This window comes from Onychomys torridus, chromosome 1, assembly GCF_903995425.1.
Source record: "Onychomys torridus chromosome 1, mOncTor1.1, whole genome shotgun sequence".
Lineage (NCBI taxonomy): Eukaryota > Metazoa > Chordata > Mammalia > Rodentia > Cricetidae > Onychomys > Onychomys torridus.
The window spans coordinates 132167327-132184452 of NC_050443.1; the positions used below are offsets into that span (position 1 = coordinate 132167327).

Sequence of the window (17126 nt, forward strand, 5' to 3'; positions counted from 1 at the left end):
AGGTAGCCTCCGTGGAGTTGTGTAGCAGTCTAGTCATCTTTGTTTTACATCTAGTATCCTCCTATGAGTGAGTACATACCGTGTTTGTCCTTCTGCATCTGGGTTACCTCACTCAGGATGATTTTGTCTAGATCCATCTATTTGCCTGCAAACCTCATGATGTCATTGTTTTTCTCTGATGAGTAGTACTCCATTGTGTATATGTACCATATTTTCTTTATCCATTCTTCAGTTGAAGGGCATCTAGGTTGTTTCCAGGTTCTGGCTATTACAAACAAAGCTGATATGAACATAGCTGAGCAAATGCCTTTGTGGTATGATTGAGCATTCCTTGGGTATATGCCCAAGAGTGCTACAGCTGGGTCTTGGGGAAGATGGATTGCCAGTTTTCTAAGGAAGAGCCATATTGATTTCCAAAGTGGCTGTACAAGCTTGCATTCCCACCAGCAGTGGAGGAGAGTTCCCCTTGCTCCACATCCTCTCCAGCATAAGCTGTCTTCTGTGCTTTTGATCTTAGCCATTCTGACAGGTGTAAGGTGAATCTCAGAGTCGTTTTGATTTGCACTTCCCGGATAATTAGGGATGTTGAGCAATTCCTTAAATGTCTTTCAGCCATTTAAACTTCCTCTGTGGAGAATTCTCTGTTTAGTTCTATAGCCCATTTCTTAATTGGACTGTTGGGCATTTTGATGTCTAATTTCTTGAGTTCTTTACATATTCTGGATATCAGCCCTCTGTCAGATGTGAGGTTGGTGAAGACCTTTTCCCATTCTGAAGGCTGTCGCTTTGTCTTGTTGATGGTGTCCTTTGCTCTACAAAAGCTTCTCAGTTTCAACAGGTCCCATTGATTGATTGTTTCTCTCCATGTCTATGCTACTGGTGTTATATTTAGAAAGAGATCTCCAGTGCCAATGCGTTCAAGAGTACTTCCTACTTTCTCTACTACCAGGTTCAGAGTAGCTAGGTTTATGTTGAGGTCTTTGATCCACTTGGATCTAAGTTTTGTGCATGGTGAAAGATATGGATCTATTTGCAGCCTTCTACACATTGACATCCAGTTATGCCAGCACCATTTGTTGAAGATGCTTTCTTTTTTCCATTGTACATTTTTGGCTACTTTGTCAAAAATTATACGTTCATAGGTGTGTGTGTTAATGTCAGGATCTTCAGTTAGATTCCATTGGTCCACATGTCGGTTTTTATGCCAGTAACAAGCTGTTTTTATTACAGTAGCTCTATAGTAGAGCTTGAGGTCAGAGATTGTGATGCCTCCGGAAGTTATTCCATTGTACAGGATTCTTTTGGCTATCCTGGGTTTTTTGTTTTTCCATATGAAGTTGAGTATTATTCTTTCCAGATCTGTGAAGAATTGTGTTGGTAATTTGATGGGAATTGCTTTGAATCTGTAGATTGCTTTTGGTAAGATCACCATGTTTACTATGTTACTCCTGCCTATCCATGAGCATGGGAGATCTTTCCATTCTCTGACATCTTCTTCAATGTCTTTTTTCAGGGACTTAAAGTTCTTGTCATATAGGCCCTTCATATGTTTAGTTAGTGTAACCCCAAGGTATTTTATATCATTTGTGGATATTGTAAAGGGTGATATATCTCTGATTTCCTTCTCAGCCTGTTTGTCTACTGCATATACAAGGGCTATTGATTTTTGGGGGGTTGATCTTGTATCCTGCAATGTTGCTGAAGGTTTTTATTAGCTGTATCAGTTCCTTGGTTGAATTTTTGGGGTCACTCATGTATACTAACATGTTGTCTGCAAATAGGGAGAGCTTGACTTCTTCCTTTCCAATTTCTATCCCCTTAATCTCTTTATGTTGACATAACTCTGGCTAGAACTTCAAGTACTATATTGAATAAATATGGGGAGAGGGGACAGCCTTGCCTTGTTCCTGATTTTAGTGGTATTGCTTTGAGTTTCTCTCCATTTAATTTGATGTTGGCTGTTGGCTTGCTGTAGATTGCCTTTATTATGTTTAGGTATGTTCCCTGTATTCCTGATCGCTCCAAGACCTTTATCATGAAGGGATGTTGGATTTTGTCAAATGCCTTTTCTGCATCTAGTGAGATGATCATGTGTTTCTTTTCCCTTGAGTTTGTTTATATGGTGTATTACATTGACAGACTTTCGTGTGTTGCACCATCCTTGCATCCCTGGGATGAAGCCTACTTGATCATGTTTTGATGTGTTCTTGGAGTCTGTTTGCCAGAATTTTATTGAGTATTTTTGCATCAATGTTCATGAGGGAGATCGGTCTGTAGTTCTCTCTCTGTTGCATCTTTGTTTGGTTTAGGAATCAGGGTAATTGGTAGCCTCATAGAAGGAGTTTTGTAATATACCTTCTGCTTCTATTGTGTGGAACAATTTAAAGAGTACTGGTATTAAGTCTTCTTTGAAGATCTGGTAGAAATCTGCAGTGAAACCATCAGGTCCAGGGCTTTTTTTGGTTGGGAGACTTTTCATGACTGTTTCTATTTCCTTAGGGATTATTGGACTATTTAAATGGTTTATCTGGTCTTGATTTAACTTAGGTATGTGGTACCTATCCAGAAAATTATCCATTTCTTCTAGATTTTCCAGTTTTGTGGAGTAGAGGTTTTTGAAATGTGACCTGATGATTCTCTGGATTTCCTCATTATCTGTTGTTATGTCCCCCTTTTCATTTCTGATTTTGTTAATTTGGATGCTCTCTCTCTCTGTCTTTTTGTTAGTTTGGATAAGGGCTTGTCTATCTTGTTGATCTTCTCAAAGGACCAACTCTTTGTTTCATTAATCCTTTGTATTGTTCTCTTTATTTCTATTTTATTGATTTCAGCCCTCAATTTGATAATTTCCTGGTGTCTGTTCCTCCTGGGAGACTTTGCTTCTTCCTGTTCAGTGGCTTTCAGGTGTGCTGTCAAGTCACTAGCATGAGATTTCTCCAGCTTCTTTACATGGGCATTCAGTGCTATGAATTTCCCTCTTAGCACTGCTTTCATAGTATCCCATAAGTTTGGGTATGTGGTGTATTTATTTTCTTTGATATCTAGGAAGTCTTTAATTTCTTTCTTTATTTTTTCCTTAACCCATTGGTGATTCAGTTGAGCATTATTCGTTTCCATGAGATTGTAAGATTTCTGTAGTTTTTTCTGTTGTTGAAATCTAACTTTAAACCATGGTGGTCTGATAGAACACAGGGGGTTATTCTAATTGTTTTGTATGTGTTGAAATTTGATTTGTGGCCAAGTATGTGGTCGATTTTAGAGAAGGTTCCATGGTGTGCTGAGAAGAAGGTATATTCTTTTTTGTTTGGGTGGAATGTTCTATAGATATTGATTAAGTCCATTTGAGCCATATCATCAATTAAGTCCATTATGTCTCTGTTAAGTTTCAATTAGGCCAATCTGTCCTAAGGTGAAAGTGAGGTGTTGAAGTCTCCCACTATTAATGTGTGGGGTCTTATATGTGATTTAAGCTTTAGTAGTGTTTGTTTTACATGTGTGGGTGCCCTTGTGTTTGGGGCATAAATGTTCAGAATTGAGACTTCATCTTCGTAGATCTTTCCTGTGATGTGTATGTAATGTCCTTCATCATCTCTTTTGATTGATTTTAGTTTGAAGTCTATTTTGCTGGATATTAGGATGGCTACAAAAGCTTGCTTCTTAAGCCCATTTGATTGGAAAGTCTTTTCCCTGCCTTTTATTCTTAGGAGGTGTCTGTCCTTGAATTTGAGGTGTGTTTCTTGTACACAGCAGAAAGATGGGTCCTGTTTTCTTATCCATTCTGTTAGTCTGTGTCTTTTTATAGGTGAATAAAGTCCATTGATATTAATGACCAGTGATTGTTCGTTCCTGTTGTTATTTTTATTTTTTGGTGGTAGTGTGTGTGTACTTCTTTTCTTTGGGGTTTACTGCTGTGGTGTTATCTATTGCTTGTGTTTTCATGGGTGTATCTGCCTTCCTTAGGTTGGAATTTTCCTTCTAGTGCTTTCTGTTAGGGTTAGGTTTGCGGATAAGTATTGTTTAAATCTGGTTTTGTCTTGGAAGGTCTTGTTCACTCCATCTATGATGATTGAAAGTTTTGCTGGGTATATTAGCCTAGGCTGGCATCCATGGTCTCTTAGTGTCTGCATTATATCTGTCCTGGTCCTTCTGGCTTTCAAAGTCTCCATTGAGAATTTGGGTGTTATTCTGATGGGTTTGCCTGTATAAGTCACTTGGCCTTTTTTCCTTGCTGCCCTTAATATTCTTTCTTTATTCTGTACATTTAGTTGTTCAATTATTATGTGGTGAGGGGACGTTTTTGGGGGGTCTAGTCTGTTTGGTGTTCTATAGGCTTCTTGTATCTTCATAGGCATTTCCTTCTTTAAGTTGGGAAAGTTTTCTTCTATGATCTTGTTAAATATATTTTCTGTCCCTTTGAGTTGGTATTCTTCTCCTTCTTCTATCCCTATTATTCATAGGTTTGGTCTTTTCATGCTGTCCCAAATTTCTTGGACATTTTGGGTCATGACTTTGTTGTTTTTAGTGTTTTCTTTGACTGATGTATCTATTTCTTCTAACGTATCTTCAACACCAGAGATCCTCTCTTCCATCTCTTGCATTCTGTTGGTTATACTTGCCTCTGAAGTTCCTGTTTATTTACTCAGATTTTCTATTTCCAACATTCCTTCTGCTAGTGTCTTCTTCATTTTTTCTATTTCCCAGGTCTTGGATTGTCTCCCTTGCTTTTTCATGATTTTCTTTCAAGGACTTATTGTTTTCTTCTGCTTTAATTGTCCTTTCCTCTAGTTTTTTTTATAGCATTCTTCCCATTTTTCCCCTCTGTTCCTCCACTTTATTTTTCATTTCTGCTATATAAGGCTCTAGCCTCTTCATGATGTTACTTATAAGGTTGTTTTCTTCTTCTTCTTCCATTCCATGATGTTCAGGTCTAGCTGTTGGAGAAGGGCTAAGTTCTGGTGATGCTGTATTGCTCTTTATTTTGTTGTATGTACTTCTGCCTTGCCGTCTGCCCATCTCGTCTTGTGTTCGTTCTTGGTCTTATCAGTGTACTTGGTCCAGAGAGAGTTGACAGATTTAGGGAGCCTCTCTCCAGTCCAGATGGAAGCTCTGGGCCAGATGGGAGTGCTGGTCCAGATGAGAGTACTGGCTCTATAGGTGCTGGGGGCCTGGACTCTGAGTCTCAGGAAGTCCCTGATGTCTCCTTATTTTGTCTAGATGGGAGCTCCTCTTGTCCAGATGGGAGTTCCTCTGGTCTCTGGTCCAGATGGGAGTTCCAGGGCAGGATGGAAGCTTGGGGCTGGTCTCTGATTCTCAGGAAGTGGCTGGGGTCTCCAGCAGATGGGTGTGGGGGCAGGGTATGGAAACTGCAGTGTCTGCCTGCAGTCTTGGAAAAGGGGAGCCTTCCTGCAGGGCCCCCCCATTGGCAAGAAACTTGGGCCAAGTTGGTCAGGTCCTCCAGAGTTGGCCTGTGTCCAGTGGTGGGATCCAGGCACAGTTGCCTCTCTGACTATAACCCAGGCACTCACCTCTGGTCCAGATGGCCCTCTCTGCTATTTTTAATAAGGGACATGAGCATGAAATTTTGCATGTTATGTTAAAAATCTTTGGGATACCTATAAAAGATTATGGCTACAGAAATAAGTATATTGCTAGTATTTAAGTATGACCCTTCACATAATTAATATAATTTTCAATATTGGGTTTTTCTACCAATATAATGTATAGATTTTGGCTCTTCTTTCCATACCAAAGCTGAGGCAGAGTAACTATGTGAGATGTGTATTAATTTGCCTTGATAACCAAACCCGCCCATAGTATAATTCAAAAAATATTTGTGACATATTAAAAAAATATGAATTAAGGATCATGAATATGAAGTAGGTTAGGTACACAAATATAAAATTAATAGCATCAACAATAAAGTACATGATTTTAAACATGACTGTGGGTAGAGATGAAAAGAAATAAATAAGAAAACCCTGATTAGGCTAAGAGGATAAAGTTATCGCTTCTAAAAATTGCTTTGAAGACTCTAGAAATATGTCTGTGGAGATGACTCAGTGGGTAAGAGCAGGTCTTGCTGTGAAAGCATGAGAAACTGTGTTCAAATTCTTAGAATTTATGTGATAATCTGGCATGGTATTCATGCCCACAAGCCCAGTGCTATAGGAGGTAAAGACAGGAGTATTGCTGGGGTTTCTTGAACATTAGTTTAGCTCCATGTTCTCAAGGGAATGAGGTGGAATAGGACATCCTATATTCTTTCCTGGCATTCATAATGTTATTGCAGAGAAATTGCTTTTTAAAGCAACAGAAGGAAAATTTTTTAAGAAAGGAAAAATAAGTAGATTAAGGTAAAATTGTACAAGAGATGATAAAAGAGGACCATGGAAAAATACTTCACATATTCTGCTTTTGAAAAAGAAAAGGGCCACAGTACATTTCCTTTTAAAGCTTATGGTGTTCATGGAGTACATCATTTCCCATCACAGATAAGAATGTCCATTTCTCTGTGGCCTGAAGATGTTCACTACCATATATTAGAGCCAAAAATAATACCCTTGATCTCCATAAAGTCTGGACCAGTGTTGGGTCTGTTTCACATGCTTCAAGGTCTAAAATTGGAATGTGTATTTGTCTTCAGAAATTCTCTTGGGATATCCTAACTGGTATGGAAAACCATCAATTCCCTGTTGGGTGTCAGATAGGAATTACCGATACCTGCCTGGAATCTCAAGGCAAAAATTTTTATAGTGACCACACAGAAAAGTTTCTCCTACACCTCTGTTTTTCTCTAAATGAATTAAGGGTTCCCATCAGGGATTTGCCTTCTCTTGAGGGACTCATTAATTTTGTAGTGATCCCAGGAAGGACACTCAGATATTTGACTAGATCAGCCATGAATGGACTCAGTAATTGTATCAGATTCTATTCTATATTATTGAGGAAGACCTAAGTTTTCTCAGTCAGGGCTTAAACTTGGATTGTTCCATAATATTGTGGTTCTCATGGATATACTTGTGGCTCAATTCACTGATTTCTAAGGAGTATCTTTTCTCCTGTGTGCCGGAATATAAAGAATACTTCCAATTGTCATGTGGACCTTATAAAGGCACCATGATATATTTTTGTTCCCTCTGTAAGATGATAAGTAAAAACCTTGTGGACTTTCATTCTCTATTCACCTATAAGAAGATTGGCAAAGTCTTTCTGGGGGAGCTTCCTCAGTCATCTGTGGTAACAACATCCCAGAGGCAAAGTTAACTTGCTATTTGGTGAGTTTCCTTAGATGGCAAAGGGAATAAAATGAATCTGAAATTTATGACAGAGTGTCTAAAGGACTTCATTTATTTGATGTTGGTTTTCTTCCCACAAATAATAAAACATATAATTTCTGTAATACTTTATAGTATTTATAATTATGAATACTTTATCATTAAAAGTGAGTAATCATGAATAACAAGATTATGTTATGGACCACAAATGAGTTGTTTTTATTATTATTTGCATTCACAGACATAGAAAACAGAGCTCTGATACATGGTGAATTTTCTAACATAATGTATGTGATAAGGTCAGATTAAAACTCCAGTCATCTACATTTTCTGCATGTCATTGAAACATAAAAAGTTCTATGTGAAAATTATATGTCACATGTTAAAATTTGATTTAAAATGAAATGCATTAGTTGTTCACAAAGTATTATCATGATAACATGTACTATAAATCTCTGAAAATATAAGGGAATCTTTTCAAAATTACCATTTTACTTTTAATTTCTAAAGAAGAGCAGGGATTTCTTGTTTTAAAGAACCCAGTTTAAACTGGATGGTGGTGGCACACACTTTTAATCTCAGCACTTGGAGGCAGAGACAAGAGATTCTTCAAATTTGAGGCTAGCCTGGTCTACAGAGAGTTCTAGGATGGTCAGGGCTACACAGAGGAACTCTGTATCAAGAAAACCAAAAAGAAAAAGAAAGGAAGAAAGAGAGAGAGAAAGAAAGAAAGAAAGAAAGAAAGAAAGAAAGAAAGAAAGAAAGAAAAGAAAGAAAGAAAAGAAAGAAAGAAAGAAAAAGAGAAAGAGAGAGGGGTGAAAGGAAGAAAGGAAAGAAAGAAGAGAGAGAGAGAGAGAGAGAGAGAGAGAGAGAGAGAGAGAGAGAAAATAGGAATTAGTTCCTAAGAGTCTTTGAATTCCTCTATTTTAATCTGTGTTATGTTATCTTATGAAGCTAAGGTTAGCAATCATTACTTTTTATTCTCTCAATTGTGGCCAAGAATTGAGTTAATAGTTTAAACTTAGCTAATGTTTGCCTGGTTGTTTTATATGCTGATAAATTGCAGTGGCCAGGCAGTTGAGGGAAGAATAAGCTTATCATAGTTCACAAATGGCATGCCTGTCACCAGAGTTGAGGAAACATGGTGATCAGGGAAAGATTTAAATGAACTGTGTATAAAAATATTGGTATAATAAATAGTTCAAAATTTTACTGTTGCACTTTCTACTGTTTCAGTTGATTAATGTCTAATCAGTGATCTCAACTGAGGTTAATATTATTGTCTGTACCAGAAAAACATAAACAGAGTGACCATTGTGAAGGGAGAAGTCACAGCTGGTATGGTCTAAAGTAATTACAGCATAACACAGGTAGGAATATAAAAATTAATGGAACAAATATCCCATGGCCTTGTGGAATTTAATACAGCAGTAACTAAAATGTTTATCAAACTGGCTTTGACAAAAAAATTATTTCTTTAAGCATCAGGCTTTCAAAAGGCAATATAGACATTAATAAATAAGTGTATTCTTTATATGAGGATGATGGCAAGGTTGCGATAGTCTCCAACAACAGTTTTGGGGAAAGTCATTGAATATTAAGGATGAAAAATGCAATCAGTGGGTTTTCAGGGACTGTTCAATAATAGAGAAAAAGTGTTTAATGTTACACAGAGACATATGTGTACACACAAAGGTGTTTTAAAAGCCTTTGGTAGTGACCTTCAACATAGTTCATATCAAGTTTTTAATACAAATTTGTATTTAAATGATGTTTTAGGCCACAGCCTGACCTTGAGCATATGTGCTCTTTTTCCTTGCAATTGCTCCATTGAGATTTGTTCTGGCAGACATCAGGCTCCAAACATCCAAGTCTTGCTTGAATCAAAAAAAAGATATGTTGTGAATCAAATCATGACTGCATCCCCGTGTATGCAACTTTACTGCCATGGTTTTCAAGTCTTAAGAAGACAGAACCATTCTTGAAAGTTGTCCTGCACTAAGTTCTGCCTTATTTGGTTTTAATGATATGTGATTGTAATTCTGCTGAAATCCTTCCTTTGTTTTGTTTTTATATTTCTTTAACTTTTACTCATTTTCTTATTATTGAAGGTTTAGAGGGCAACAAAAGCTGTGAGAATATGCAGCTCTAAAGCACCTCACCCTTCATTTCAAAAAAGATGAGATAACAGAGTAAGTATCCAAGGGAAACACCATCTTGGTGAGAAAGCTTGGAGGAAGCACTCTCTATACCCAGATAACCCAGGAATGTTACACATTTAGAACAATTTGTGTTTATAAATTGTTTACAGGGACCTTGTTCACATTCCCTGTTACACATTAGAGAACCAAGTAATATCATGTAATGTGATCAGTATGAAAATTAAATTAGCAGGTAAGATTATTGGGGTTCCAACTCAGATCTGATCTTGAAATCCAATTAATCAACTCTCTATCATCCTTCTCATCACAATTTCTGAAATGCCACACATAAAACAAGATTCCTCAGCCATGTAATAAGTGGAAAACTGTTTATGTTCATTGTAATACATTTATACAAAGAAAGACAAAGCATAAATAGAAAGGCTCAATTATGTCAACCCACAATGCCAATAATGTTTCCAGGCATATTCTATCATTTTTTAATATATGTAATTAATTTTAAGTGGTATGTTGTTTTAAAAACTCATTTTCATGAGCTTTCCAAATCTGTTAGATTTTCCAATGTCATTTCAAATTATTTCAGAGACTTGCACCAGAGGCATAGTAAACCAAGAAAAGCTTTCTTTTCATGTTGGTACTTTGAGGTTTTTTTACTGTTTTATTTATTTGTTTTACATCCTGACCACAGTTTCCCCTCCCTCCTGCCCTCCTATCCTCCTATCTCTGCTCTGCCTCCCCTACCCACCCATTCCTCCATATATATTCAGAGAACAGCAGGCCTCCCATGGATAATCTACAAATCATGGTATATCGAGTATCATACTTGATACTTCAATTTTTATTTGCTCCATTCCACTGAAAATTATGGCAAAACTCCATGTCTCTATAAGAAAACAAATTTCTGAAAGTATAGGGCATGTGTTTCTTCAACTCTTTCATTATACATTACCAAGTTGTGTGTGTGCATATATATATATATATATATATATATATATATATATATATGTGTGTGTGTGTGTGTGTGTGTGTGTGCATGTGTGTGTGTGTGCGTGCGTGCACGCTTATATGTGTGTGTGTTAGTTAATGTTGTAATATATATATATATATATATATATATATATATATATATTACAACATTAACTAACATATATATATGTTGATATATCAATTACACCCAGATTAAATATTTTGAAATATACCTGTCACTCAAACTTGAATGTCACCAGCAGTTATCATTCATTCATTATAGTCAGATTGCACTCAGAAAGTTGTTTCCCACTTGTCTATTTATTTAAAGACTAATGAAAATGGATTTTTTTATTTATTTGTTTACCTTTATGTTTCTTAAAATTTTTCGATATTTTTTCTAATGGGAAGATTTTTTTTGCTGAATTATAAAACATCACTTGTTATTAAATGTGCTCAATGTCTTCTTCATTCAAAGAATTTATACATTCTTTATCTTGCCCAAGTAAATGCATTCTGCCCTTTGATTATTTAGTTAAATATATTTATGTCCCTTGAGATATGAAAAATCATGTGTACTTTTTAGCTTTTACCTTTTCTTTACTTTTCAAAGTACTTAAGTCCTCCCAATGAAAACAATTTTCATGTGTACAATTTGAAAAATGACTACAAAAATGATTATTCTTTTACCATGTTAAGATGTTGAGGCTTTGTAGCTGTGCTGAAATAGTAATGACTGCCAATTGATATACATTTACTGGGTGATCAGCCAATGCTGTTCTAAATACTTTCATTCATATCTCTAGAGAATAATTGCATAAATTCACTTCTTGTGGCCTGTCTGTCTGCATAAATTTTGCTTTAAATATATGCAGTTATTTTACATTTATAGATTTTATATATATATATATATATATATATATATATATATATATATATATATATATATAGTTATGCACATGTGTTTCATATTCTTTTTGTTACTGGCAATTTATTTTTCATAATTTTTGCATTAACAATTCATTTTAAAGTATATTTTGTGTGTGATTCTTCAAAACATATTATTTTACTCTGTAGTTTCCTAGTCTGGAGTTATATGTTCTAATTAAGCACTCAAGAACCTAGAGTCTTTACTGAAAATTTGTTTTGATTACAGTTAAGAAGGCATGTTCTCATGACTGTAACTCTCAGAAACAGAAGTCACTATGGCTAGGTATATATTTTGTTTTTATAATCTTTTTCTTAAAACTATATAACATGCTATTGTTATCTTATTTTTTAAATATAATTGCAATTGATATTATTATCCAATATAATTACTGCAATCTATACAGTTATTTTCAAATACTTTATACACACAAGTCTCTCCTTGTTTCGTCTAATAATTTTCATGTGTAATTTAATTTTACTACTGCATTTTGTTTTCTTTGTCATCAATTCATATCTCAGGTAACACTGCTCTGATCATAACGCAATTCTGTTTAATTCATTGTCATGTAAATTATTATCTGAGTTGAAATGGTTTGGGTCACAGTAGGAAATTTAGAAAAAAATTCAAATAAGGGGAAATACATAAAGAAAGTACATGGCAGAATGACTGAAAATGATCAGACTGAAGATGATTGCCTAGTTTGATACGAGTTCAAAACTGGATGTAAAGTGCAATGTATCATGACTATTAGAGTATGGCCACATTGTGGGGTATGATAAAGCTATGAAAAGAACAGAGTATTATTACACAGAATTTCAAGAGCAACCTGAGCAACATTTGAGGATATGATGTGGAAACAATTTACAATAAAGTACATATGTTATCATTACATACAGGAATTGAAACACAGTTAAGCTAATCTGTAATGAAAAAAGCCAAAATGTGTGGTTATCATTGTGGTACATAAAATTAAAGGGGTAGGAAAGGTGTCTATATACTTATTGTGTATATTCATCTTGGTAGTGACTTAATTTTATTGCAAAAGTAATTAATATTTTTACTTGGACTTCACACACCACTATCTGCATTTGTTCTATCTAAGTAAAACGTATGCTAAACAGTGCATCCATTTATCTAATTTTAAACATACCAACAATATTTCTTTGTAATTCTTAAAGACATATATAAATATACACTTTTACATACAAATGAAATCTAGGATCTCTCAGTTAAAATGCTAAAACAAATTGGTAAAGGTATTTGAGCCAAAGAATCTATAGATTTTATCTGGAATTTGTCCATAGATAAGCTTTTCCTTTACTAATGAAAGTTTCTTAAAAAAAATATGTCAGACATTTTACTGTGAATTCATCTCCCAACATTGAATTGAAACTGAATTTTAAGAAGGAAATCACAGAGCAAAGCTCAGATTCAGACTCTCTGCTTTGCCTCAGGCTTGAAACAACTCAGTAAATGAGAGATTCCAACCCCCACCCCACCCGTTTTTTTTTCCAGAAGACATGCTGTCTGGAAAACCTGTCCTCAACCAGTCTGGGCCCCCAGAGTTCGTGTTCCGTGTGTTCACCAATGTCCCTGAATTCCAGGCTCTCCTCTTCACACTCTTCCTCCTGCTTTATCTGATGATCCTCTGTGGAAACACTGCCATTATTTGGGTGGTGTGCACGCACAGCTCCCTGCGCACACCCATGTATTTCTTCCTGGGCAGTCTGTCTCTCCTGGAAATCTGGTACACCACAGACGTGGTGCCCTTGATGCTTTCCAACATCTTTGGGGCCCAGAAGCCCATATCGTTAGCTGGTTGTGGGACACAAATGTTCTTCTTTGTAACTCTAGGAAGCACTGACTGCTTTCTATTGGCAGTCATGGCCTATGACCGTTATGTGGCCATCTGTCATCCTCTGCACTACAGCCTCATCATGACCCGAAATCTATGCGTCCAGATGGTGCTTGGTTCCCTGGGCCTGGCACTCTTTCTTTCCCTGCAGCTCACCGCCTTAATTTTCACCTTGCCTTTCTGTGGACATCACAGGGAAATCAACCACTTCCTCTGCGATGTGCCCCCAGTCCTGCGCCTGGCCTGTGCTGACATCCATGTGCACCAGGCAGTCCTCTATGTTGTGGGCATCCTGGTGCTGACAGTCCCTTTCCTGTTGATTTGCATCTCCTATATATTCATTGCTTCCACCATCCTGCGCATGCGCTCTGCTGAAGGCCGCCAAAGGGCCTTTTCTACCTGTTCCTCCCACCTTACTGTGGTCTTGCTACAGTATGGCTGCTGTAGCCTTGTGTATCTGCGGCCCCGCTCCAGCACCTCAGAGGATGAGGACCGACAAATAGCCCTGGTCTACACCTTTGTCACCCCATTACTCAACCCTCTGATTTACACCCTTCGAAATAAAGATGTCAAAGGTGCGTTGAGGAACTCCATCTTCCATAAAACAGTCTGAGTGGAGTTAAATGCATCAGAAGATAACAGAGCACTTGGGTGGGTGACTGTTAGTTAAATCATTCAACTGAAAAGGACAATCATATTATTTACTGTCTTTAACATTGGGATTTTTTTGCCATGTGTTGCCCAGATTAGCCAGATTCACCTTTTTTTGAATCCTAGAATAATTTTAAAATTTGTATACAGCTCCCAATATGGGAGCACTGCTCTACTTCACTCTGTTTGTTATGATACTTGGTTCATACAGTGCAGTTGTTTTCTTGGGAAGCTCATAGACATGTTGCATTTGAATAAAGGCTGCTGTCTGTTTATAGGCAGCCTCCTGAGGAGGCAGAGATGCTCATTCTATAAAAGGGGACTACTTACATTTTTTGAAGAGTGAATATATTTCAAAATAAATCTCTTTTTGTGTTTGATGTGAAGATACAGTAAGTAATTGCTTATTTAATGTATGAGTTTCCTTCATGTCAGATGTTTCCATTGCTGCCTTCATTTTCTTCGGCTGTTAAGAAAACAGGAATTAACTTCCACTGGCTATGCACCTATGGCCAACTAGGCTAGTGTATCAGAACTAAACCCTTGTGGAAGCATGAAGCCTCTGTGCGGGGAATTCTGGCATCAAGGTTTACTCTTCCACCTTCATCTCCACTTCCTTTCTTACTTGATGACTCCTGGCTCAGGATGATTTGCACTACCCTTCCTCCCACTTCTGCTTGAGGTTGGTACTTGTTTGTGTACTTCCCTTCCAGTTCATAGGCTAAGAAGTGCAACACTCAAGTAAATATACATCTAAGTAGAAGTCACTAATCTCTGTTGTTCACAGTATATTCTCTTTGCTTAGTCTCCTCCTGTACTGCCATGAACAGTGCTCACCTGTACCTCTCCCAGTACAGCTATGGAGATTTGCTAAGTCCAGGTCATAAGATGAAAAGAGGAAGATTCATTAGCTCTAAAGTCCATGTGCTTTAGAGATGGCCTGAGAAATTAGCATAAATTCCATGAATATATTATTCATTTGTCTAGCAAAGGTCCTGAAATGTTTATAACTGAGTCTATAATTTACTGAGGTATTCAAAAAGTGCTTCAGTGAAATAAATGGCTTGAGATCAAGAAACTAAGTTTAATCCACCAGGGTACAACAGTAGACTAATGTCCATTCATTTAATTTTTATGCATATATTTCATATGATTGATAGTATGATGAATTGTCATAATAGAAACTATATATGCTATGGTGAAGAGGACCAGTTGTAGGGGGCAGCTTTCTACTTCCACCAGGAATTGAACTCAGGTTATCAGTCTTGGTACCAGATGCCATTACCCATTGACTCATCTCAGTAGCTTGACTACCTCATTCTATCTAATAGCATCACCTATATCACAGTCCCTGATGATTCCATGTTGTCTAAGCTGATAATGAATCACTGTGCCAATACTTCACACACAAAATATTATTTGTCTTACAGACTCAGAAGAAAGGCCTTAGTGAAAAATATAGGTTTTGCCTTCATACTTGGTCACACATAAACTTCCTAAATGGTAAGATACAAACAGAACATGAAAGTTCAGTAATAGTTTCTGTGTTATTACTGGGCTAATGGAAAACATAAAATAAGAAGGGACAAAGGCCAGTCAGTGGTTGCTCATGCCTTTAATCCCAGCACTTGGGAGGCAGAGTCAAGAGGATCTCTGGTCTACAGAGTGAGTTCCATGATAGACATCAAAGCTATACAGAGAAACCCTGTCTCAAAAAAAAAAAATCAAAAAGGGGGGTAGGGAGACATGATTATAAACACACATTCTTTTCTCTGGTCCATGGACTTCAATTGAGAATTTTCCTTCTACCATGATTGCATGTTACATGAACAGTTCAGAAGAATAACTTGTCTTGGCTCTTAAGTGTTTGTTGTGAAAAATGACTCTTGAAGTAACAGACTTTGTTACACTGATTGCATTTACCTCAGGCTAAATTTCCTATATTCATCATCCTCTCTTTTAACTTTTTTCTATCTAAAGAATACATGAATACTTAAATTTATAGCTATGGTTCTATTGTCTATAAAACTCCTCATTAGAACTATAATAAACTAATTACTCTTAAATATCCCTCATAGCCAAATCACCAAAGGAAAAATTTCAGCTTTACCCATACTTATTTATTTCTAGTTACAAGTACATAAACAGATATATAGAGGATAAATAGGTGAATGGATAGATAGATAGATAGATAGATAGATAGATAGATAGATAGATAGATGATAGATAGAATATGATAGGTAGATAGATGATAGGTAGGTTGATATATAACGAGTGAATAGATGCCTATTTCTTTTCATTACTTCTTAATTTTAAATATTAGTTATGAACCTATGAAACATACATGTAATAACAAGTTAATACACGTTTGTTTCTCCCTATTGAGAACACAATGAATATATTTATTTGAATGACAATAACATCATGTTAGGAGCTACATGTGTTAGGAGAAAAGAAATAGTACTTTTTTTTTTTTTTTGGTTTTTTGAGACAGGGTTTCTCTGTGTAGCTTTGTACCTTTTTCCTGGAACTCACTCGGTAGCCCAGGCTGGCCTCAAATGCACAGAGATCCACCAGGCTCTGCCTCCCAAGTGCTGGGATTAAAGGAGTGCGCCACCACCACCCGGCAAGAAATAGTAATTTAGCAGCATTTCTGACTATGCAACCTCCTCTTTCTTTGTGTATTTTCGGAGATGATCTTGGATTCCCGGTGTTTTGAGAACCATTCTATTCTCCCCTTCTGTATCATTAACCTTTAATCTTAAGAGCTCTAGTACTTCATGGACTGCTCAGGCCTAAATAGGATATCTATATCATATCTGCTCTACAAATGCTACAGAGATCATTGCAGAAGAGGAACAAGATAGTCTGTAAGAGACACAGGTTGAGCAGAATTTCTACAAAACTCTTCTTTATACATAATTCAGTGTTGCCTTTAGGAACTCAAAGTGTGCTTGGCTGACTATGCAAGACTGAGCCATCCAAAATTCCACCATGGTAGATTGATTCCCAATTTTCTGAGAAACCACCATACTGACCTCCAAAGTGGCTGTACAAGTTTTCACTCCCACCAACAGTGGAGGAGTGTTCCCCTTACTCCTCATCCTCTCCAACATAAGCTGTTATCAGTGGTTTTCATCTTAGCCATTCTAACACATGTAAGATGGTATCTCAAGAGTTGTTTTGATTTGCATTTCCCTGGTGACTAAGGACGTTCACTAATTCCTTAAATATCTTTCAGACAATTGAGATTCTTCTGTTGAGAACTCTGTGTAAAGCTCTGTAGC

At 36.7% G+C, this 17126-nt stretch overlaps 1 protein-coding gene across 1 annotated transcript; it reads left to right on the top strand.

The window, feature by feature from the left end:
* The first annotated feature begins 12853 nt into the window (after window positions 1-12853).
* LOC118576771 (olfactory receptor 10Q1-like) lies at window positions 12854-13801 on the top strand. The gene has a single exon (XM_036176992.1). The coding sequence runs from the start codon at window positions 12854-12856 to the stop codon at window positions 13799-13801; it is 948 nt and encodes a 315-aa protein (XP_036032885.1).
* Window positions 13802-17126: the final 3325 nt, after the last annotated feature.

Excerpts from the sequence above, each read along its gene's own strand:
- LOC118576771 (XM_036176992.1), top strand. The coding sequence starts at position 12,854 with ATGCTGTCTGGAAAACCTGTCCTCAACCAGTCTGGGCCCCCAGAGTTC.